Source organism: Fusarium proliferatum, assembly GCF_900067095.1.
Source record: "Fusarium proliferatum ET1 genome assembly, contig: FPRO_scaffold009, whole genome shotgun sequence".
Lineage (NCBI taxonomy): Eukaryota > Fungi > Ascomycota > Sordariomycetes > Hypocreales > Nectriaceae > Fusarium > Fusarium proliferatum.
In genome coordinates, this window is record NW_022194798.1 from 1,033,069 (window position 1) to 1,056,487 (window position 23,419).

Genomic DNA, 23,419 nt, shown 5'->3' on the forward strand with positions numbered 1-23,419 from the left:
GATCCAGACACGAATCTCCACCAGCCTTGTCTCCTGGTATGCCCTTTGTCGCCTAGGTTATGAGTTTCTCCAAGAAGGAGAAACCTTTGTAATATCCGGAGCTCTAGGAAAGATCGATTTAGAAGAGCTCTTTAGATACAGTGAGCGTTATCAGAAGGCCGATGAGCAGGATCAAGGGTCGCATCCATCAGTACATCTTCCAAACGAAAGGATTTCGCTAGAAGTCGAAGATGACGACAGACCGCCTCATTCTTCCCGTGTTGCACCCTGCCCACCAGCGCCTAACAGTTTTAATACTCACCCCGCCGCGCCCAGCGATACGAGGAACTCAGTAATGAGGCCATGGGTAAATCAACTTCTGGTGTCGGACACAGTTCGTTTGGGTGACATCAAGAAGCAACCGCGTGGTTCTCGGGGAGGAGAAAGATCCTCAGATACATATAATGCCTGGGTTAACCCGAGGTCTCTTCTTCAAGATGGAGAGGTTTCTACTAAATTAACCACGATCTACAGTGCGCATTGCTATCATGAGCACAAAAGATCCCACAAAACTATTCTAAGGTGTACCCCAGAACAAAAGGATGGAGTTGGTATAGGGAGGATGAGGTGGCTGTAAGTTTTAATTGCCATTTACAACCTCTAACTTTCTGAGTCGACTTGTTACTAATTTTATAGCCACTTACATGGCATCAAATCAGACTTAAGAACCTTAGAAGTGCGCATTTCTTTACATACCCTTTGTATGACTCTATCGTTTTGTTCTCTACTAACTTCAATAGAGTCTTGTTGCTGACTCCCCATTCATATGCCTTCAACTCAAATGTGTTGCATTAAGTGTTCTACGTGAATTAATGCAGAAACATGCTGAGTTTGAAGGTAAGAGTCCACAGCTTAACACAGGAACTCTTCTAAGACAGGTAGGGCGTAGCATATGGGCCTCCGAACAAGGGGACCTTAACGGAACCCAAGATACTGAGCCTGTAGTTTTTCTGTCAACTCCTTTTCTTACACTGCCAAAAATGGCACTAGAAGATTGCACAGAGAAAAAATACACCAGAACGCTGCTCGAGTTTCTTTATGGTTTCAAAACTGGCGGCATTCAGGAAACATCATTCAGCAATTCAAATTCAGGAGGCCGAATATCCAATCTTTCACGCATTCTAGATATCCCCGAGGCGCTATTCTTGATGATTGGCGGAGGTAAATACCCTTCAGCAAATGCAGTTTTTCAGTGACCTAAGTGCTTCCAGGGACTTTGATTAGCTCCTCCATGTTATCATGGGAACAGATGATGGCCGGTACTGTCAGTGTCGACATCAGTAGCGAGATCCAAGGTATTTGGCCAGTCGTTTACAGAGTTCGCATAGCAAGTCCCGACATTTACATCATCGTCGAGGAAGGTTGTTCTTACTGGGTTTGTTTATTCTGGCCCCATAGCCGGATTACTCGTTGACCAAAGGGAAAGGAATTCAGGCAACTTGTCTTCAAGTCGTCAGGCAACTATGGCCTGGACATTGACGATTTCCATCTCGTCGACGAACATGAGCACAGCGTTGATTCTACCACTTGGTTAGGATACTTGACATCAGGAGAGGTTGAAAGACACTCTTTCAAACTGGTAAGAATTTCTGCCGAAACCTCAAGCAAGGTCCCTCGAGACCCCGGTTCGAAAACTTTCAACGATATTGAGAATCAAGACATCGAAGAGACTTTTGACGAAGAGAGCTCCGATGGAGCAACTTTTGAAAGAACTATGGAAGCCGCGAAACAGATGTTTTGCCGAAGTATAGGTGAAGGGACCCTTGTTCGCAACATGCCGCTAGTGCTCCCAACACTGCCCTCGATGCCTTTCAACAATCTGGTCAAGAATCACATTCCATTCTTTGCTTGGCCTCTGACCCAGAAGACTGGCAATAGTTCCCACGCAGATGGTACGATGGCTCTCACTAGATTACTAGCTATGATCGATCAATCTCTTAAAGAGTTTGGTATTACTAAAGACTGGCATACGTTTAGCACGAGAGATGAAGTGGTCTACAAGTGCCGGGTCCTGCGATCAGTCATAGAAGAGGGTCGATACATACGAACACAGGAAGCGAAAGACCCTCTTCCGTACTCACAACCTCCCAACCCAAATTGCATGCACAGAAACCCAATATCTGAGATTCTTGCCACCATTCTGAAACTGTCAGAGGAGATTTTTGATCTCTTTCTTCCGCCAGCTGATTGGTTCCTTTTCCCGGCTATAGGTGCTTATTGGGGCACCCTGGAATCGATCATGCGTGTAAGCCTCTGAATACCCTTACTCTGAATGCTGGCTTGCTGATGGCATTGTTCAGCAAATATATCTTTCATCACTGCGAACAAATACATTCCGTCAGCAATATTCTTTCCTGATTTCGAAGGATATTCCAACTCCGAGTTCTGGTTACACATGTCTATACATGAAGGCATTACCACCTCATGGCTGTGAGGATTGCAACAAAGATACGGTGTATTCTTCTCTATCTGGCGCTGTATCCCACTTGCACAGATATCACATCCATTGCACCGCTGGAGATCGAACTACACTCAATGACCCCTGCGTGGCATGTGTCAAGTGGCAACCTTTCAATTTCGAACCAAAGAACAACATCGTGTCTGTTGCATCCAAACTCATTGACACCTTGACTGATGTTCGAGAAAGAACAAAAGAAATTAGCCTGTCCGTCAGCGGCAAAGAAACACGCGTCCCAGCAAGCATCGTATCTTGTTATGAAACTATCATCACTTTATTATATGTCACTGCAAAAGAGCTCTCAGCGATAAATTGTGAGCGTTTACAGAATGTAAAGCGATCAAACGGGTACCGGCTATGGCAGGGAGTTGCTTCACGCGTTCGGACTCACAACATGGAATCAAAGTTGAAGTGCCAGCTTGAGGACGCCAGACGAGACGTGATGATGCCCAGCGAGACCCATGCCGATACAGATCGCTTTACTATCTCGCCAATAGGCCTTGAGTTTCTACTTATAACCCTACTACGGAATGTCCATGATCATCCCTTCTATTCAGAGACAAATCAGAAGCTGGATGTAGTCAGGCATTGCCGTGACAAGTCTACGGCTCTCCGGTTTGCTGCAGTGCGTGACCCAAGACGTCGTAGATTCCTTGAGATATCTGCTCTAGAGGAGGAAACAGAGGCTTTGCGGATCATTTTCGAGGTCCAAATACGTACGGTCAAGGCCTATGATCAGGTTCTGAGCCCCGATTTCTTCCCAAAGGGCACTACAGATCGGGTAGATCTGGGACACCGCAAGGATATGTACGGCCTGGAAAAGAGGCACTTGGAAGCGCAAATACAAAGTCTTGCTGAGGATGGGAAGACCCTCGAGGTATTACAGAGGATCCTGACCGCTACAAGACACGACATGAAACAAATGATTGAGGTACTCGACGAGGGTCATGGAAAGGCTATCAGAGTGTTTACCTTCGTCACGTTGTTCTTTCTTCCACTGTGAGTATCCTGCATCTGAAATACATATGCCCACTGATCTGATGATATGCAGCTCGTTCGTGACGAGTTTCTTCGGGATGAACACTACAGATGTCCGTGAGCTAGACAGAGACCAAGGGATATTTTGGTCATCCGCGGTACCATTAACTCTGGCAGTGTCTAGTCTCGCTCTTGTGTTTGGGTATAAGTGGGACACAGTCACCGCATTGTTCTTCAAGGCATTCAAGATTCAAGATTCATCAAGGGTTTTCAAAGAACTGGAAAACGATCCACTTTCTCAGCTGGGTGCAGATAATGCTAGGACTAGTTGCAAAACCGGTCTCTCCTCGACATCAAAAGCTGGAATATCATCAAGGTTCGGCTTTGAAAGTAGATGGAAAGGGAAACCGTGGGAGAAAAGGATACCAGAGCGCTTTAAGGGATTGGAAGGAGTTTAGCGTTACTGCACCGTAACTGTATCTACCAAGATGTCGACATGTCGAGAAATTTTGAATCCAGTGTTAACGGTATATTCACCAGTAACAGCCTCCTTCGCCACCACAAGATCACGCCGAGGTCTCACAAATAACCATCACTTGTGTCCTGCCGAAAGTCTCTCTCAAGTCATTATACTCGGCTGTTTGCTCTTTATTGTTTCCGGACTGAGTTCTTGCTCAAATTAGGAAATCTGAATGAGTTCGCTCGATAACGATAGAGCGTAAGGACACGTTTGGGGGCGCCGATAGGGCGTAGATGATCGTGTCGACGACGCTCTTGTTCGTTATGCCCTCATCAAAGCTACGATGCTTTTGCCACTCCGCACTAGTAGGCGACACATCCTCAATCAATCCGGGATAAACTGAAGTGACGCGTACCGATGTACCTTTCAGTTCCTCCACCAAGCCCTGTGTAAAGCCATCCTGAGCAGCTTTTGCGGCTCTGAAGGGGAGTGAAGCGCCCGTGAGCCTTGCGTACTGGAGACCAGACATGGACACGACGTTATGAACGTCTGCACGTGGTCGTTGTTTCAGTAAAGGCAGAAGCTGTCGTGTCAAGATCATGGTACCAGTGACTGCTGAGTTCACGACCGACAGGATCTGATCGTCGGTTTGCTTGTCGAAACTGCCTTCGGTAAAATGGGCTCCATTGTTGACCAAGATGTCAATATCAGAATGCGATTCGGCTATCTCCTTTGTCGCTTTAGCCACGGAAGTAGGGTCTGAAAGGTCGCAGATAATAGGGTACGCTGTTCCGCCGCTGTTACTCTTGATCGTCTCGCTGACTTCTTGCAATGCGCTCTGGGATCTTCCCAGCAATATCGGAGTGGCTCCCTGAGAAGCAGCGACGATAGCCAACGCACGACCAAGCCCGCGGCCTGCACCTGAAATCACGATTTTTCTACCTTCCATGCTAGGCGGCGGTGGTTGTTATGAGAGGTAGCTCTGTGTAGAGGAAATTAAAGCGAAGGACCGTGTGATAAGACTCTCATGGCTTACAAATCAATGACGAAAATGTTTCTCATTTCGAGGGCAAATGCCTGATCGTGACAAAGTTGAAGTTTGATCCGATGACAAATCAAGGTGTTCCGCTATCGGCTCGGCCAGGCCAAGGCACGTTTTGGGGCCGATGCTTTTCAGCTAAGGCCTTGGCCTTTTGTATATAATCGAGTCTTATTATGGCAACCGGAAACTGAAAATTAGCGTGGAGATATAGCTCAAGATGCAGGTTCATGAGGTCCATCTTAAGATGGTATTCTGCTCACTTGACTACCTCTGTCACGCTGACAAACAAGCTACCATGAAACTGGCTTGTTCTGGCATCTCGTTGATGAACTATATTAAGGGTCCCCCTGAAGTGATGATTCCGGTTGCTGTTCTTCCAGTTGGGGACTTTTTATAAACTATGGCTGCCAGGCCATTTTCTCATTATCTTGGGTTTTATTGAGTGATGGCATGCCGTCAACCAGCGATGACTCTTGTTGGAGAGTGAGGATTTTAAGTGGGACTGAGCCAATTTCGCGGCGGCGAGCAAAACAATTCTCCCGTCAGATCAAGAACAATTCTTTCTTCTTCTCGGTTCGTATCGTCCGTCGCAGGCTTAGCAAATAAGACATGAATAGACTTCTGGGTAGCAGTCGACTTTGCGCGCGCCGTGCAGGCTCCTTCGCGATCCCTCAATCGCGTCACGCCACTTTGATCAATGTCCCCTCAATCAGTATCAGCCTCCAAAAACATCGGACGAGCAGCCAATGCTGTAGCAAAAAGAGCGCCTCACAGCCATCGACTCCACCATCTATAACGTCTAGCGATTTTTGGTCCTTAAAGTCAGCTTGGAAGAGGGCTTCTGTCAACACTACGCGATGCCTCATCGGCTGTACAGTCGGTGACTTTGCAGCCATGTGGTTTCTCCAGGCCTATTATCCCGGGCTCAGTATGGGAATAGTGATGCCAATCTCAAGTTAGTGGCCAATCAACTTGGACAATAGCAAAACTAATAAAGCAGTGGCCTCTGGTGTCTCAACGTCCATTCTTCTAGAGACGGTAATGCTACGCATCGGCCGTGATGGCTTGACCTGGCTTACGGCGATGAGGACAGCTGTCGGCATGAGTCTGATCTCCATGTTGACCATGGAAGCAGCTGAAAATGCTGTGGATTACTACTTGACAGGAGGGCAGGTTGCTCTTGATGACCCAGCATTCTGGCTGGCTGCTCTGGTGTCAATCGCAGCGGGCTTCCTGGCGCCTTTGCCGTACAATTACGCGAGGTTGCGCAAGTACGGAAAAGCCTGCCACTGAAGACTCTACAGAACCATCTTTCGCCTGTATTGAAGCCTGTAATATCACGCGTGTTCCTTCATTAATTGCAGATGTACAGTAGATGAAATCCCCATTCTTCGTATCACAGCTGTTAGCCCAGATTGTGTTGAGCCTGTTAGCATTTTCGGTACTCTTTTTCCGGTCTCGCCAGGCCGGGTCATTATGCCGTGATTGGTGTTTGCCAAGCTTTGCTATGACTCCAAACCCGTCAGTTCTGGCAGAAAAGTAAGAGATAACAACATATTTCATCATGGTTCGAATAGGGCTGGCATTTCGATGCGGAAAGACTGGCGGCTCAAACCTTGTGCAGGATAGTCAATTGTGTTCTCACAGGGCACAGAGAATGAGTGCTGACATCCTGGAGCAGCCTCAGCAAACAAACCCATGCATTCATCTCTCAACCATCGGCTTCAGATAACAAAACGCCGCTTATAAATATCATCCAATCTACCCCAGAGCCCCGCCATTTGCCTCAGCCAAGAAATCTCCAGATAAACAACCCCAAGAGATCTAGCCAAGCCTGGCGTTTTATCTCTTGGAGTCTCGACCCTTTTCCGGCACGTAGCGCGACACGTGAACCATCGGAGCTTCATCAGTCTCCGAACCATTTTGCGTGATAGTATTGCCATGAGAGCGAATGCCCGGCACAAAAAGTAGACTCCGTAAAAGCTGTTTGTCTCTTATCTCATCTTGAGTTAGATCTGGGACGGAAAGTTGCCGTTTTGTAGCGCCAATGAGGTTTGTCCTCGGATGTTGGAAGTAATGGTGGTGTCATTGGGATGATGATCCAGGGCTGGATTAAGCATACTTTATGCGTAAAAGACAATGACTCGTAGCGCGGATCTGCAAATTTGGGGTTCATGCACAGCGGGCTGTAATGAAGGCAATGAGATTAAGACCAGATTGATAACAGAGTAAATGCACTCACTCATAGACCTTAATAACTACCCTTTTCTTAGGTCGAATGCGCGTATCGACATGCAATAATCGCTATGACCATCTCTTCATTCTTGACTGGATCTAGAGTCGCATCGGCCATCCCATCAAATCTAATGGTTCCCCAGTCTCACTCACCATCTCCACAGCCATAATCCCATGCAGCGTCAAATGAGACACTATACAGTTGTCATTAGCGTCACTCTCCCCTCCCAAATTAACCTTGAAAGTAACCTTTTTCTTCCTCCGGCCTCTACTTCTGTCTCCGGAGGCCATTTACCCCAGGTTTACCACCACTTCCCCAGGTTTATTCCCCGCCCCCCGCGAAGATCAACGGCCAGAACCCATAAATATAGAGAGCCTGGACCTCTACGAAAATTTTCTTCTTCACGCCAAACTCACCAACTCATAAAGATCAACAACAATGGCTACCACTACTGACCAGAAGCGCGAGGCGCCTGAGTTTGCGCATGTCAACAGCATTCTCGAGGATGAGAAGCCTTCACAGGTGGAGGAGCGAGATTGGACGGGTACTGCCAAGAAGACAGACCCTGAAGAGATCCGCCTTGTCAAGAAGCTTGATCTCTGGATCATGGTGAGTGATCAACGCGCCAATGCTTGGCTACCAAACTGACATTCGCAGCCTTGTCTTTGTGTCATGTACTTCCTCAACTACGTCGATCGAAATGCCATCGCTCAGGCACGATTGAATAACTTGGAGGAGGATCTCAACATGACTGGCACCGAATTCAACACGACTGTTTCGATGTATGTTGACACGACTGTCAAATCTTGGGAATAATGCTAATGATTTTAGCTTGTTTGTTGGTTACGTTCTTATGCAGGTCCCCAGCAACATGTTGATCACCAAGGTCAAGCCTGGTATTTACATGAGTGCCTGGATGCTGGTTTGGGCTGCTGTCTCTGCCTGCACTGCTCTTGTCAAGAACTACGGCGGATTGGTCGCTTGTCGATTTTTCCTGGGTATCACTGAGGCTCCTTTCTACCCTGGTGCCACTTACATTCTCTCCATCTTCTACACCCGCAAAGGTCAGTTCTTCGCTTGTGAGAAGTATGCAAGATACTGATGTGAACCAGAGGTCGCTGCTCGTATTGCCGTGCTTTACTGCGCTCAGATTCTTGCCACTGGTTTCTCCGGTCTCATTGCCGCTGGCATTTTTGCAGGTTTGGATGGAAAGGCCGGTCTTGCAGGATGGCGATGGTGAGTTCCTCGGCCTCTATCTTCAGAACCGTCTAACAATTATAGGCTCTTCATCATCGAGGGTGCTGCTACTGCTCTTGTCGCCATTGTCGGCTTTTTCATGCTCCCCAACACTCCCCTTACCACCCGCTGGCTCAACGAACGCGAGAAGCAGCTTGCTCACGAGCGCATGGAGAAGGACAAGGCCTATGATTCTGAGGAAGGCGGTTCAGCCTGGGAGGGCTTGAAGCAGGCCTGCGCGGATAAGCGAACATGGCTTTTCTGCCTCATGCAGAACTTTCATCTTTCTGCATGCTCCTTCAACTCCTTCTTTCCTACGTGAGTGATCCTGGCTTGCTTTGCTTGTCCACAGCTAACAGTGTCGTAGCGTCATCAAGACTCTCGGCTTCAACACTACCATTACCCTCGTCATGACCTGCCCTCCTTTCATCTTCGCTGGTGCAGCTGGTATCCTCTTCGGTTGGAACTCTGGACGCATGCATGAGCGTACCTGGCACATCACTGCTGGATTATCTATTGCTGTTGCAGGTTTCGTTCTGGCAGCCTGCACTCTCAACACCGCTGCTCGCTATGTCGCCTGCTTCATCTTCCCCATGGGTGCTTATGCTGTCAACTCTGTCATCATTGGTTGGGCATCTTCAACTCTATCACAGACCAAGGAGAAGAAGGCTGTTGTCCTGGCAATGACCAACGTCGGTGGACAGGTAAGATGCGCAGCTCTCTTGTTTCATCACACATACTGACTTTGGTATAGATCGGTTACATCTATGGTGCCTACCTCTGGCCCAAGAGTGACTCTCCTCGATATGGAATTGGTTTCGGTGCCTCTGCTGGCTTTGCTCTGTGCTCAATTGCATGCGCTTGGGCCATTCGTGTCCTCTTGATCCGCGAGAACCGCCGCATCCGCGCTTCCACCTCTGAGCAGGTCAACCTTTATGGATACTAAATGTGGAATGAGAAATGAATAACTTGGTCTATATATCTCGGGGATTTCTGAATAGATAATGTTCCGAAGACTCAGCTCCTGTTACCGTGAATGTCGACCCACGTGGAATGGATTGAGGGCAGTTTTTCAGTTTGCAGCATGCAGGCTGAGCCGCAGACACTTCTCATTCGTTGTAAGCACACTGACGCAGTTGGCTCAGCCGAGAAATGTCTATTGGCTTAGGCAACATAGCATCATCATCTTGGCTGACTGGGTAGCCCAGCTCAGCCCCGCACGGTTGCCTAACTTGGAGCATGCGTTAAATACCCAACTTGGCTTGAGATAAGCCCGCCTTACTCTTTCAATCCTTAGGCTTCTTTCTCCCCATCGACCAAGATGGCCAACCTACTTCGCCAAGATATCCTTTCCAAGACCCCAATTCCCCAAGATGCAAGCCCTCTCTATGCCAAACTCCCTGGAGAAGTCAGAGACAGCATCTTCTCTTATGTCCTCACGGATCACCCGGACCCAGCACCAACCAAAAAGTTCAGGGAAAACACATGCTACACTCGCCCCTCCTATCTAGCAGCTCAATCAACCGATACCCGGCTTCTTCGTACATGTCGCGCTATCTATCGCGAAACTTGGTTCAAGCCATTTCTCCTACGAGAGCACACAGAATGGGCTACAGGCGAAGATCGTGCTCCTCCTCCTGACAAAGCTCCCCCACGTCTGGACCTTATGCTCTCAATGATATCCAAATCTCTAGGCACAGACAATGTCGAGATCGAGAGACTGAGAGTCTTTGCTCAGATGTACAGACTCGAAGATCACGGCTTGGAACACATCCTACATATCCCCCATCTGGCTCCCCGCACCATAACGCTCACCATCCGCCACACCGATTGGTGGTATTGGGAGGAGGACGAGCCCCTACACATTGAGGGAAACTGGATCGAGGGTGTTTGTCAAGTGCTGACTCCTAGTACGACTCAATTTTGCATTGAGCTGGAGTCCCTCGAACGGAAGAAGGATCAAGTCGACAAGATCGCCAAGCAGATGGTCGACGCCTGGTTCTTCAAACGACCCGACGGTGTTGTTCTCTACGCAGATACATCAGATGCCAACTGCAAAGTAAGTCGCTGGAGCGGTTCGAGCACTTGGCACGGTCAACGCTGGACTCGAGATGAAACAGAACCCCACAAACTCGACTACTACATCGTCTCCATCACATTCCGTCCTCTGATTTCAATCGAGAGAAGCGGTGGATCTGTAAGCGAAAGGGCAATCAAAGAGTCAAAAGACCCTCAAGCCCTGGATCGTCCCAAACTCTCGCTTCCGGACAACCAAGAGAGAATAGAGACCGAGAGCCCATGCGAGCTGGTTAGTGATTCAGATGGTGAGAGCGATTCAGACGAAGCATATTGTACAATGTTTGATTAACCCGAGTACAGGGGATGCAGGATTTACGGGCTTTGAGCAAGATTCGGACAATGATGAGTGGTATGCGCAAATGGAAGAGATATACGGCAATGGTCGTTTCATGAACGGGCTGTATGTCGGGCGCCTGGAGTAGTGTAAATTTTGTCGTTAGCTGCCTTATTTCATAAATAAACTTTGGTCAAACGGGTGCTATCAATTGAATTATCGATAAATTCCCAAAGTGCCTCGTTTTATGCTGCTTCAGTCCATGCCTAGAAATCTCAAAGTGCGGCTGAAATTATAACCAACCACCAACCTCAAGCATTCGCAAAAATCAGGCTGTGCATGTCTGCCTTACCCCGCTTCTTAATCGTCGCAAATATGACCTTTTCTGTTTATTTGGTATCCGTTTGCCTTTTCGTCGAGCTGAGTCGATGATAACATCAACTGTCCCGCTCATAAACAACTACCAAAGCCAATACAGCCTGAGCCATCAACAGCCATCTCTACGCCTTTGCCTACACTTCTGCGAGCACCTCAGTCATCAATGAGATTCCTCAACGTCAGGACCTTGAAACTACATAGTTTTGATGAGGCCTCTGTATACCCGCCTTACGCGATCCTCTCTCATCGCTGGTATTCATCGGAACTTGAGCTGACCTTCAAAGACTTTGAAGATCTAAGTCAGCACACTTCGAAACCCGGATACTCCAAGATAGTCAGCGCCTGTCAAGCGGCTGTTGCTCAAGGCTACGAATGGCTCTGGGCGGACAACGTCTGCATCAATGGGGAAGACACTGTTGAGAAGGAAGAGACCGTGGAAACCCTTCACTCAATGTTTTCGAAAGCAAGAGTTTGGCTTCTATATCTAAGCGAAATACCCAATGCAAATATCAAGGATGACTATAAAGAAATATTATCTTTATATATCCGAAAGAGTCGGTGGACGAGTCGAGCATGGACTTATCAAGAGTTGATTCAATCGCCCAAGTCGGTATTTTATGCCGCCGATTGGTCTCAACTGGACCCAGAGTTTCAGGCCGATTTCAACACCAATATACTTGGAGTCAATCAACACTACGAGTCCAAAGACGACAAAAAGAAGTCCCATTTTCCGTTAGAAGGGCCGACAGGGGCTGGGTCACTAAGCTCGTTCCCGTCCTTGAGCTCTGCTCAAAGCGTCGATGAGGAGGACTCCTCAGTCTTTGAAGACCACAACCAACCTCCCCGTAGCCCCTACAGGCAGAAAATAGAGAATGCATTATTCAGATTCAGCAAGATGATTGGTACCCCAGCGCAAGATTCTCTCACTGAACCGAAAGTCAAACGAGTAGATCATGTTGATCTACCAATGATACCAGGGGAGCAGTATCGGGGACTAGGTGTATCAGCAGTTGAGATTGAGAGAGACCAACAAAAGGGGATAACTGTCTTCGATGTATACAGAGGTCTCAGGGATCGAAAAGCACAGAGGTGAGGGTAACCTAGTGCTTAGAAGAACAAGACTAATTTGTTGGGATAGTCAAAGCGGTATCCGTATCCTGATTCTTGACAACGACCATGCCGTGGGAAGTGCACTATCATGGCTGCTAAAGCGTTTTATCACGGCCCAAGTCACTGTTGACAGTGAGTACGTGGTGAACTTAAAGGAGTCAGTTTATGACATAGTCTTCGCTCGTGGGAAGGGAGCTCCGCTGCTCTACATGCCGCCAAATTACTGTCACCGAGGGGCCGTTCGAATACTAAAGAAATGCCTTACTATACCGCTTCCACCCTCTTCTGGTCCAGCAACGGTTTCATTCGATATATATGGAGAATACCAGGTCATCTGCGAGTCGCAGAAGCAGGGGTACCTTACGGACCTTACATCAGCAGTACTTGGAGTTGAGACGGTCTACGAGGATGACTTCACGTTGATGTTTGGCGTCGCATTTTCCGATGGCTCTGTCCATTGGCCACAAATGTCTCTCTCAGATCTCGCTTCTCACAACTCCCTCGGGGAGCCTGTAGCGCAAGATCAGCTATTGGGTCATCCAACTACTAATCTTGAGACTTCGAGTCTCTTTGATAATCAGCAGGCCATGGACGACCTCCCAGAAATCTACCTCCCTCTCGAACGCGGTGGTATTAACCCCCAGAGCCCTTACTATTCTGATAGTGTGCAAAGTGAGGTCATCACCAATAGCCCATGTTCATCAACCTTTGACCTCACAGTCCAGAGTCATGAGACACGTCCATCGACCGTTCCCACTTCTCTACCGCATAAGCCAAAGGGGGCCTTGGACTCTCCGCAGACAACAGAATACCAAACGGAGGAACAGGGAAGTATATCATCGAGTCATCACAGAGAAGAACAGAACCAGTGGTCTTCTGGCAAGCCTGAAGATAATCGCGCTGGATGCGATACAGCTACAACGTATTCTTTTGATACGCTCTCCAATGACCCTAAATTTGTATACTTCCAGGCTTTCATAGATCAACTCGCTGAGGATGTAAAAGCGGCTACTGACGGAACAATTCTCCAAAACGTTGGGCAAGTGTTTCTCGACCAAACACTCCGAGACTTTGCGTGGAAGCTGCATGAGGAGTCAATTAACCCATTTCAACTTGAGACTTCTGTCATAATCCACAGAAAGAGAAGGTAAGCATAATTTGGCTTTGAATATTAATATTTCACAATTCATGTTATTGGCAGGAATATTGTTGACCTCCTTGACTTCCAAGTTCCCGCACTTGAAGAAGCTAAGAGCGTGTCTGGTCAGAGTCTCGAGGACTCGGAGGCAGAGAATGAAGAAGAAGCTTCCAAGGTCCCTTTCAAAAGGGCCGAAGAAATGATCGTGGGCTGGATAGATGACGTCAAATCTGGAGAACCCAGCGAACTTTCACAGATGCCCCAGTACAGACAATTTATCCAGGGATCTGAGGCTTACCGATGGCTTTTGACAAAGATCAGCCAGCAGAGTCGGCTATCTTGCGAGGAGCCTAGCCTGATGGACAAGATTGGCAACACGATCAGAGAAAAGTTGAAAGAATGCATTCCGCACCACAAAATGAGCAGAAAGAAAGCATCCATTGGGTTCGAAATGGCATATTCTGTGACATTGGATGTTATCGGTATAATGAACCGATCCGGGATTTCCTCCTCCTTTGACAAAGCCTTGCCCAACATCCTTTGCTTTACAGGCAAATTGGAGGAAGCGCAAGCCACGAGTGTTGCAGAATATATGAACCAAACATGGCCGCAGTCTGGCGATGCCACTATGTCCCTGCTACAAGACCTATTATCAGACCAAGAAAGGTTTTTGACAGTGTCGACCTGGCCTGAAACCACTCGCCGGAGGGTTTCCAATACTTGTCTTCTGGAGGGTACCATGAACCAAGGCCATAACAGGGATGTTCGATACAAAATCCGGGTCAGAGGCGGCTACTACGCTGTTTCTGAGGTAGGTGAACAGATTGCTTGGTTGGCTTCGGTCTTTCAAGTACACAAGCACGCCGGTTTTAGATCGATCATGCCACATGTCACCGATTTCTCCGCCACAGCCTCCAAGAACAACAGTGGGACCATCAACAGCGTCAAGGGAAAGTGCTCCTTTTCTTTCTCCACTCTCTCCGGACCCGCTTATAACCAAAGCCAAGGCTTCTGCTGGGAACGGCTATTTGGCTCTCTGAGCATTATACGTGGCTTCCCAACACTACGACGTTCAGTGCCGAAGTCTGGCCTCGAGGTGTCTTTGCGATATGCAGCGTCGATAGTGGGATCTTCCGAGGTTGTCCAGTGGGACAAGAGACTGGTAATAAAAGGGTTCAATATGTTGATTGTCACTACACAAGTCACGGCCGATGTCGTGGTATGGCATCTCCTCGTCAGTGAAAGACCTGAGGAGAGGATCTCATACGTGGACCCGAGACTTGACCATATTGATATCAGATCTTCTGAAGAAATGTCCCTTCGGCACATTGAAGGCAAACGCCACATTATTGGATGGTGTACCAAAGCAACAGACCTGTGCGGTGAGCGAAAACCTATTCTGAGTTTATCGATACACCAAATATCCGAATACTGACTCATTGGAATAGGACATTCTACTGCTAATCTCGAGATCAAGCCTGGCGGTCTACTGAAGACATCGGCATCCATTGTTGTAGACAAGCTATACATAGAAGGCGGAAGTCCTGTTACTGTTGGTCTCATGCTCGACTTTAACAAAAAGGAGAAGCCCTTCTGGCTCCAAAGAGAGCAAGACTACCCGAGTCTACTTAACTGGGTCAAACTCCAACCGGTCGTTTTCTACGATGTGGAAGAACGTCGTGCATGGCTTGTCGACGGTGCTTCTGCCCTGCTCCATCTCGTCCGCATTTCACTTCACAGAGACATCAATGACCCCGAATCAGTCTACGACTGGGTCTATGATCCCAGTAAGCTTAAAGACCACTGGCCGGGTGTTGGAAGTCGCCAAGCGGCACTTCAGACTTTAAAGAATTGGGAAAACAGGGCATTGAATGTTTACATTGTTAACAAGCACATGAACTCGATGAATGTCCCTGTTACCAAGTATTCGACCTTCGAAGAGCGGGTAAAGAGAATTCTTCACTCGATAGAGGTGTTGGTTGATCGACAAGCCCAGGCGGCATCTCAAGATGGTATCAAGATCTCTCAGACATTGGACCCGCGTCGCGATATTGTCGGTTTCGACATCGTGGATGTCATTGATCCATCAGTTCCTATTTACCCGCGTATTCAGCATGTCAATTCATGGGGACACGGGTGGGTCGACCTAATTCCGACTATTGGTATTACCACCCTCTTTGGGCGTGGATTTGGAGATCTTATACGCGCCGACGAGCCTTATTTGATCTGCCCAAGCTGGAGATCTGTTCCAGTAGGAAAAGACTATCTTGCTGCATCCATATCAACAATGCAGATGCTCCATGAGAAACGTCTGCTTAGGATGGAGCCGGGCCTCATTGGAGGTGAACTGACTAAGAAGATTACTTGGGTAGCGGCAAAAGAAGCATCTCTGCATTGCAAGTGCCTCAAGGGGCAAGGTAGTGGTGAGGCCCAAACTGCTGGCGCAGAGTGCAATCACAACCCTGTCCAATTCCTTGCGAAAAGATGGTGGTCCCGTACTATACCGCATGGCTTGAAGCCTGTGCAGCTAGGGTATCTTGACCCTGAAGGGGCTGTGATCTTTGGTCACACTGTTCTGGGACTAAGAACTGGAGAGAGACTGGCACCAAAACAGGCAGACGACGATGGTGGTGCATCGACAACCAGCGGCGAGCAGACTCAAGATGCTTCAACAACTGGCTCAGTCGTAAGTCAGACGACATCCATTACTGTCCCCAGTGTTGGCCATTCCATCCAGGACGCGGGAAGTTCTCAGCAGAGTTTGGATAGTACAAGTAACGGGACAATTGAGGGTAAGAAGAAGAGATGGTCAAAATTCAAGGATTGGGTCAAAAGATGAGGTTTAAATAGGTTTATTCCGGTGCCTATTGTGCTTTTAGAGAACAGATTGTGTACACGATCTCATTCAAGTGGTTTGGGAGAGTTAAAGGGTCTCAATATTTGTCTCTCGGTCAATCTGCTCAACGGTACCCTTTCTAACTTCGCAGTCCTTATCGCCTTGAACGCAATCGTTGACTGAATCATACCCCTTCAGTTGGACTGGGAGGCTCTATTCTGGTGCAAGCCGACTGACGGCGCCACTTCTTTAGCAACGATTCTAAGGCCATTCTCAAACTCATCCACGTTCTCAGCGGCGTGGCCTCCGTTATTAAAGTTCTTATATCAGAGCAGGGGATTCGGCCATTCTTGCTGCGCAATTTATGAAATGATTGTGTCCCAACGTCATTATAGTGCAAAGAAAAAGAAATGCTAGGGCACTAACAAGTATGGCCGGCATATACGCATAGATTTGTTAAGACACTAGTATTCTACTTGGCGGCTGGGGTCTGGAAAACAAGATAACAACATCCGATAGGTACCAGGCACAGCATCACGATTTAATGACAAGTTTGACGTTGGAAATTGTCTGTAATTCATGTTCGGTAGATAATAATGAAGTTGCAATGAGAGGTTGCAGACAATGTCGCTTCTAAGTCTGATTGTCACATTCTGACAGGCCTACACCAAAGTGCATTCCTTCGCCATAAATGACCATATTGTGCAAGATTACATCTTCACAAGCACTGAATCCAATACAACCGCGTGACTCCGTGAGATTGATCAGCGTTCCCTCTGAAAGGAACTTTAGTCTAAGCGAAGTGCGCCAAATTTAGATGAAACGAGCAATACATTTGCAACAATCACGCGACGTCGCGACCGAATTGACGCATGAAATGTTTATGCCGCCCTGTTTCGCCTCATCCAGAGATCCACGAATGCTTTGCCAGCCTTCAAAGACCCAATGCGAGTGGCATCCCAGCGCTCGGATTGGTAATCGGAATGAGCATCGTGTTATCATCAGTATAGAGACACAAGAATTAAGAATCGTGTAAAAATCTATCATTACGATATAAAATCTATGTCGTGCCCTGTAGGCTCATGCATAAGCTTACTTATAAGCCTTGAATGTATGTCATGTCCAAAGTCGGGTTGAAAGCGCCCGTGAAAAAGAAAAGCCAACACGCATTTCGTGCGGAATGAATGAAGGTCCCCCCGCTGACTCGTCGTCAATGCTACTCGCTACTCCAAACGCCTTACTTTAATGCCGATGCTATGTAATAAATGCCTAGTAGAACTGGGAAATGTTAGCGATGGTCTGAAGTGCGAAATAGCGGACAGGAACTTACCAGGTTGAGGGTCCAGAGGAGAACAAAGAGACCAAGCATACGGAGCTTGAGGTTGTTGGCCCAAGAGGACTTTGAGGGCATGTGTCTCGTAAAGCCAGAGAGCATGTTGCCACTCATCAGAGGCTCGGCGTCAGCCTTAGCCTCCACATCGTATTGCTCCTCCTGCTCCTGGGCAGCCCAGTCCTTAGTCAGAAGCTTGACCATTCCACCAGTAGCATCAGCAACGCGGGAGCTGATCCACAAGAATACCGGAACGATGACGATCAGAGACCTCCAGCGGTCGCAGAGGAGGCTGCCATCACCCTTGAAGATGTCGAGAAGGAGAAGACCCTTGGTATCGGCAGCGAGAAGGATATGGAACTGAAGGGTAAAGGTCTCGAGGGAGCATCGGCCGATCCAGGCAAAAGTTCGAGAATACCATGTGCGGGCAGCGGGGAACATGTTGCGAGCAGCGATGAAGCCCATGATGGGGATGAAAGAGAAGACGGGGTGGAGGGCAGTGTAGTCCTGCTTGCTCTCGGCGCTGCTAACGGCAATCCACCAATAAAGAGGGATGGAGAGAATACCAGCGACACCGGCCAGGCCGTAAGACTGGGTGAGGATCTTGTTGTATAGCTTGGTTCGGACGGAAGCGACACCCATGATGATACCGACGTAGACAATGAGGCCATCAAGACCGAGACGGAACTGCCACTCGTGAAGATCCCACTCGATTCGGAAGACCACGTTCAAGGCATCGAAAACCCACTGCAGGACGGGCGTGTATAGCATAGCTCCAGGGCAGATAGCAGCAGAAACAGCGATCTTACCCATGAGCGCCCAGGTGTTGTCGTTGTACTTCTGGCCAATTGCGAAGAGAGCGTAGATGATGAGGAACCAGAAGCTGACGAGGGGAGCGAAGTAGTAGAACATGTAGTCGGTGTTCATGAAGAAGGGCAACGCGCAGCTAAGAAGGTTGAGACGGAGAAGAACGGCAGCGACACGCTTGAAGGAGAAGTCTTTCTTGGAGCTGAAGAAAACACCATGACCGAAACCAGTTTGGAAGAGATAGGCGGCAACTAGGAGACGGATACCGACGTAGATGTTGAGGTCGCGCGAAGCACCAGTCCAGTGATACACGAGGATAAGAGCCTGCATCCATCCCTTCCACTCATCGGTCTGGTCACGGGACAAAGGCTTCGCATCGTCGAGAGTCGCGGGAGTAGCAGTGGGAGCAGCACCAGGTCGAGGAGGAGGAGGCTTGGACTTGGTCATGAAGGCAAAGCCGGCAATGAAGCAGAGAACAGACATGAGATTAAAGTCGAATATGTTGTACTCCTTTGATCCCTTGGCGAAAGACTGTGTTCGGTCGGCCCAGTAGCACGCAAGCAGACCGGTAACGAAGGTAGCGACATCGAGGTTGAAGATGGCCCACTTGGGAGCCTCGCCAGATCGAAGAGCAAGAATCTCGGTGATGGCAGCACCGCCGATGTAGAGGATACCGAAAGTGACGAGGATAATCTGGACGAAAGACTTCTGGCCATAGTCAGTGCAGCAAGTGCGGTCATAAGGATAAGACTTCTGAATGTCGAGTTTGGCATTGCATCGAAGGTTGAGAAGGATCTGGGCCTTCATCTCAGCAACGCTGTCGGTAACATGGAAGCCGTTCTCGTGGTCGCCGATAGCATCCTGCTGGTCATACGACAAAGCGGGGAAAGACCACAACATGGGAATACGAGACTCTTGTTCCTGTGTCTTGAGGAACTCATCAATCTCCTCGACCTCACCAGGTTGCGAAGCGACACCAGTCTTGCGGTAATCGGGCAGCATGTCGTAGAAGGGCGGGGCAATTGGCGCCCAGAAGACTTCATTGCCAATTCCGTCGCGAGGATCCATGGGTCGGTTACCGAAAGGCTCAAAGTCCATGTTGGAAGCGAGTTCGGACATGTTGTTGAAGGCTGCCTTGAACATGGGAATAGACTCTTCCTTCTCGAAGCGGGCGGCGAACCAAACTCCCATTCCCATGAAGGCGAGGGCGGGACCTTTTTGCTCCTCGACAGGGACCTCGTTGATCCTCTCTTCGTGGTAGAGGGTAAGTTCATTGCGGGCGATGGCGCTGTCGTTGCCGAATGGATCCCAGATTTCCTTGAGTCGAATGCCGCCGAATTCTACATCGTGGCTTTCGTGCTTCTTGCTGTTTGCTCGTACTTCCTCGGCTTTCTCTGCGTCGAGCTGTCGTCATGTTAGCGACTGCTGGTCATGCAATTGAACATTGACCAAATTATTCGGTGACACATCTACAATTAAATCTTCATCGACTTACCAGACGAGCCATGCCATAAAAGACCTGTCGAGTCGTAGAGTCACCAACAAAAAGCATGTGTCGACCCTCCATGCACTCCTCAATCTCCTCCTTCTTGTACTTGTGAATCATACATCCGGGAGGCTGCCAGTTTGTGAAAGGCGCTCTGCTTCCATTCTCTGCAGGAGTATTCAACCATGTTCCGTCATTAAGCAATGCCTTGCAGCGATACGGATCATCGCTCAGTTGAAGCTGGTTGATGGCGATGCCTAAGATGACGACCAGCGTCAAGCCGAGGGCCAGCACCCGGTTAAGCGCAACACCAGAAGTTGGGAGTGCTGCGCCCATTGTGACGATTTATTTTTAGTGATGATGAGTAACGATTGTTTGGGGCGCCTAGCGCGGCGAGCGAATGACGAAAAAGAGAAAAAATTACGGAAAAAGAATTCGTTATGTTGAAGATGAAACCATCTGAAGGACAAGAATCCAAAATGGCGATGGACGTTGACGTTGGTGGAGTTTTGTTCAAGGGAGTGAGAGACAGACTCTTGGAATGCAAAGAGCCAGAAACAAGAAAAGAAAACTGAGACAATAAACAATGGAAAGTTCAAGACAAGCGTAAGGAGGGACTTGACTTGCGTTTTGCGTTTGCGCGAGCCGAGAGGGAGACAGACGGACAGACGATCACTTTGAAACGATGAAAAAGATCTACTGTGAGGAGTATATGAGGTAACAGTACGCGTAAGTCTTCTGGAGTCTACAGGCCTGCAATTGCCCTACGGGTGCCCCTGATCGGCAAAGCAAAAGCTGGCATGACCCTCGCAGGGTTCCACAGTCCACAGAAAGAGGACCATGTCAGGGTGTCACTTTGGTGGAGAAGACTGTGTGAGAAGCGTGAGAAGCGTGAGAAACGTGAGACCGGCGGCAGAGGCAGCGGCAGCAGCGCCAGATAAACAAGTCTGTCTGCATGCGGTTACAAAGGTAAATAGTCGGGTGATCTAGCACGTTGAATTATCGTCAATAGTCTCGCAACGGCGTGGTGCTGCCCCTTACCTCGGGATACTGACTTTGCTGCTTTAAGGTTGTTTCTTTTAAGGTTGTGGGGGTCTAGAACCCATCAATAACGCCAAGTCTCTTCTCTCTCAGTAAAGAGGCCAATCGTTCACGCCATTCTCTCTCGCGGTGCGTCTGCCCCTTACAGCTCCAGCGCTGACCCCTGACGTTTTAATCTCTTGGCTAAGAGCGCTAGAAGCTGGGGTGGCTGGCTGGCTGGAAATTCTCAACGCGCCGTTTGCAATGGTTATCGCCAATTGGAATGTGATGGAGCACTAACCTAATCCTAAAGGAACGACAAATTTGCCTTTCTTTCACCCCGAAATGCAACGCTCAAGCGACACTTTATGCTCTGCTAAACTCAAATACTCAATATTTCGCTCTCACCCCCTTGGCCTCGATAAAGAGAGGCCAAAAAGCTTGAAGGGATTAAGGTTACAGAGGTGTCTAGCCCCAAACGAGGCAAGCTGCCGGCCAATGCCTGTCCTGTCGCTTGAGTTTGACCACGGACAAGTGTCCCAATCAGTTGTTGCGTCATTTGTGAAGCGCTGGTTTGGCGTTGTCTCCCCCTGTAATGCCCTCCCTTACAGGGGGTATCGTCCCCTGGAACTTTGCTTTGATTCATGATCTGAGTCTTGGTACAGATAACAACCACGCGAGGTGGGTTTAATCATATTACATCCTGCGGGATTCCGGTGACATATATATATAGTATAACCACCGCCTCATATTGGCCAAATGCGTGATTCTCATGTCAGCGACTTCGAATGTTATAACTCATCTTGGACGTGGGATTCTGAAACCGGACATCCCCACTGATTTTTTGGTGTGGCGGTAGTTTTTCCGCCGATCGTGCGACAATCAGGTTTTTTGGCCTCGCGGCAAATAAACAAGAACAAGGACAAGGAAATTCCGGAATTAGATGGAGAATGGCAAAATGAAGAGTTGCCAAAACTCAATCTCCTCGACGTAAGCGAAGCTGGTGGAGTTGAAGCTCAAGAAAAGATGGGCCTCGGATTCCGATTGACGACTTCGGGCTAATGGATGAGTGAGCGAGCCGTTTTGACTTGGCAGTGCACTACCCAAAGCTTGGCGATTGAGTTTCTTTGACGACGATTTGAAGTAACAGTTTAACCTTATGCTTGTTGACGTGCAAGTGCCGCGATTAGTGGCATTGAATCTGATAATTCCGAGGCTGACCACCAATTTACTTTGATTGCCGGCAGGGCTCGACTTGGTGAGGCAATTAGCCTGTTCTCTTGACTGGGATGGGGTTCTGTGAGAACATCGTCATTTTGGCTGCGGGCCTCCATCCTCGGCTACACTAAAGAAATCTCGAATGCATCCGTCGATAAGTTTTAGTAGGTTGGCATCGGCGATAGGACAAGGCTCAATTGTGTCCAGCTGTTATATTTGTTTACCATTCAGTTGCCTGCTGTGTGTGATATTACACAAGCCTGATCTATTTGTGATGGTTTTTGGTTGTTGCAGCGTTGTGCTGTTGCCAGCGGCAAGTTGTGTTTAGTGAGCTCTATTCGGTCGGTCAACCCCCTCAAAATTCCACCAACGGTCAACCAACAGAGTGTATCAACAGAAACTGTATGATAAAAAGATCATTAACGATTTCATCACATCATCTGTCGCAGCGATACTTTGTGAGGAGAGAATTTCACATCTTGTGCTGTTGTTCGTTCCACTGTAGGGTAGCATGATGAGGGTTTAGCTGAACGCGTCACCTTCATCCACTGGAAAAATATGACGAAGGCGTTCCATCAATTTTTTGGGTTCTGTAGCTTATTCGTGATAAAACACCATGATTCATCGTTCAAAATTAAGTTGCAATTTCGAGAATTTGTCAACTTGGGACTGTTCTCTTGCATCAAGGTTATGTCTCACGTGAGTCAGCACATGATGTCAATCACCATCTTATCTATATCTAATCAGTAATAGCCAATCTAATCTTGGCTATCTTATCTTATCTTATCTGGTAAGCCATATTTCATAACAGTGACTACACCAGATCTGCTGAAAGATACTCTTTATTGAATTATGAAGCGATATCTAAACATTACAGTATCCCATTAACGCCTCAGACTTATATTTCTGTTGATGTGCCATGATTGGCATAGGTTTCGCAATTAATGAGCTGGAGATATAAGCCAAGTTGTCTACACTTCCCAACAGACTCTTCAAACAAGCCAACAGCTGTAAATAGGGATAGTCTGATGCAATATAAAGATGTCTTTGAGTTTCGAGATAGCTTCTGAAGCTAGTCTCTGATATAGTTGAAAAGTATGGCCTTTTTCCTTGCCAAGACACAAACCTCAATCTGTTATCTTGTGAAAGCGTCGTATAAGAGTGAGCTGGTGGGAAGCAATTTAACTTGAATAGCATCATGGTATTAAAGTTCAGTATTGAATATGAAAATTATATCAAGATAGCATGCGTTGTCTACTGAGTTGACTGACATTGAAGCTAAAGGTGGCAACAG

At 48.1% G+C, this 23,419-nt stretch overlaps 8 protein-coding genes across 8 annotated transcripts; 6 read left to right on the forward strand and 2 right to left on the reverse strand.

Annotated features, from left to right (window-relative positions):
• Positions 1–1,019: 1,019 nt before the first annotated feature.
• FPRO_15408 (uncharacterized protein) lies at positions 1,020–2,296 on the forward strand (the record flags this gene model as incomplete). Its single annotated transcript, XM_031220276.1, has 3 exons — positions 1,020–1,200; positions 1,251–1,414; positions 1,460–2,296. 3 exons carry the CDS (start codon positions 1,020–1,022, stop codon positions 2,294–2,296), a joined length of 1,182 nt encoding a protein of 393 aa, XP_031085951.1.
• A 595-nt stretch (positions 2,297–2,891) lies between these two features.
• FPRO_15407 (uncharacterized protein) lies at positions 2,892–3,933 on the forward strand (the record flags this gene model as incomplete). The annotated part of the gene is made up of 2 exons (XM_031220277.1): positions 2,892–3,496; positions 3,549–3,933. 2 exons carry the CDS (start codon positions 2,892–2,894, stop codon positions 3,931–3,933), a joined length of 990 nt encoding a protein of 329 aa, XP_031085952.1.
• Positions 3,934–4,149: 216 nt separating this feature from the next.
• Positions 4,150–4,884, reverse strand: FPRO_15406 (uncharacterized protein; the record flags this gene model as incomplete). Its single annotated transcript, XM_031220278.1, has 1 exon — positions 4,150–4,884. The coding sequence occupies one exon, from the start codon at positions 4,882–4,884 to the stop codon at positions 4,150–4,152; it is 735 nt and encodes a 244-aa protein (XP_031085953.1).
• A 987-nt stretch (positions 4,885–5,871) lies between these two features.
• Positions 5,872–6,270, forward strand: FPRO_15405 (uncharacterized protein; the record flags this gene model as incomplete). Its single annotated transcript, XM_031220279.1, has 2 exons — positions 5,872–5,932; positions 5,978–6,270. 2 exons carry the CDS (start codon positions 5,872–5,874, stop codon positions 6,268–6,270), a joined length of 354 nt encoding a protein of 117 aa, XP_031085954.1.
• Positions 6,271–7,651: 1,381 nt separating this feature from the next.
• FPRO_15404 (uncharacterized protein) lies at positions 7,652–9,395 on the forward strand (the record flags this gene model as incomplete). The annotated part of the gene is made up of 7 exons (XM_031220280.1): positions 7,652–7,822; positions 7,871–7,995; positions 8,045–8,277; positions 8,326–8,449; positions 8,495–8,767; positions 8,817–9,153; positions 9,204–9,395. 7 exons carry the CDS (start codon positions 7,652–7,654, stop codon positions 9,393–9,395), a joined length of 1,455 nt encoding a protein of 484 aa, XP_031085955.1.
• A 375-nt stretch (positions 9,396–9,770) lies between these two features.
• Positions 9,771–10,950, forward strand: FPRO_15403 (uncharacterized protein; the record flags this gene model as incomplete). The annotated part of the gene is made up of 2 exons (XM_031220282.1): positions 9,771–10,773; positions 10,829–10,950. 2 exons carry the CDS (start codon positions 9,771–9,773, stop codon positions 10,948–10,950), a joined length of 1,125 nt encoding a protein of 374 aa, XP_031085956.1.
• A 393-nt stretch (positions 10,951–11,343) lies between these two features.
• FPRO_15402 (uncharacterized protein) lies at positions 11,344–16,267 on the forward strand (the record flags this gene model as incomplete). Its single annotated transcript, XM_031220283.1, has 4 exons — positions 11,344–12,269; positions 12,319–13,437; positions 13,492–14,810; positions 14,877–16,267. 4 exons carry the CDS (start codon positions 11,344–11,346, stop codon positions 16,265–16,267), a joined length of 4,755 nt encoding a protein of 1,584 aa, XP_031085957.1.
• Positions 16,268–17,533: 1,266 nt separating this feature from the next.
• Positions 17,534–20,223, reverse strand: FPRO_15401 (uncharacterized protein; the record flags this gene model as incomplete). The annotated part of the gene is made up of 3 exons (XM_031220284.1): positions 17,534–17,542; positions 17,595–19,805; positions 19,897–20,223. The coding sequence occupies 3 exons, from the start codon at positions 20,221–20,223 to the stop codon at positions 17,534–17,536; spliced, it is 2,547 nt and encodes an 848-aa protein (XP_031085958.1).
• Between the last annotated feature and the right edge of the window lie 3,196 nt (positions 20,224–23,419).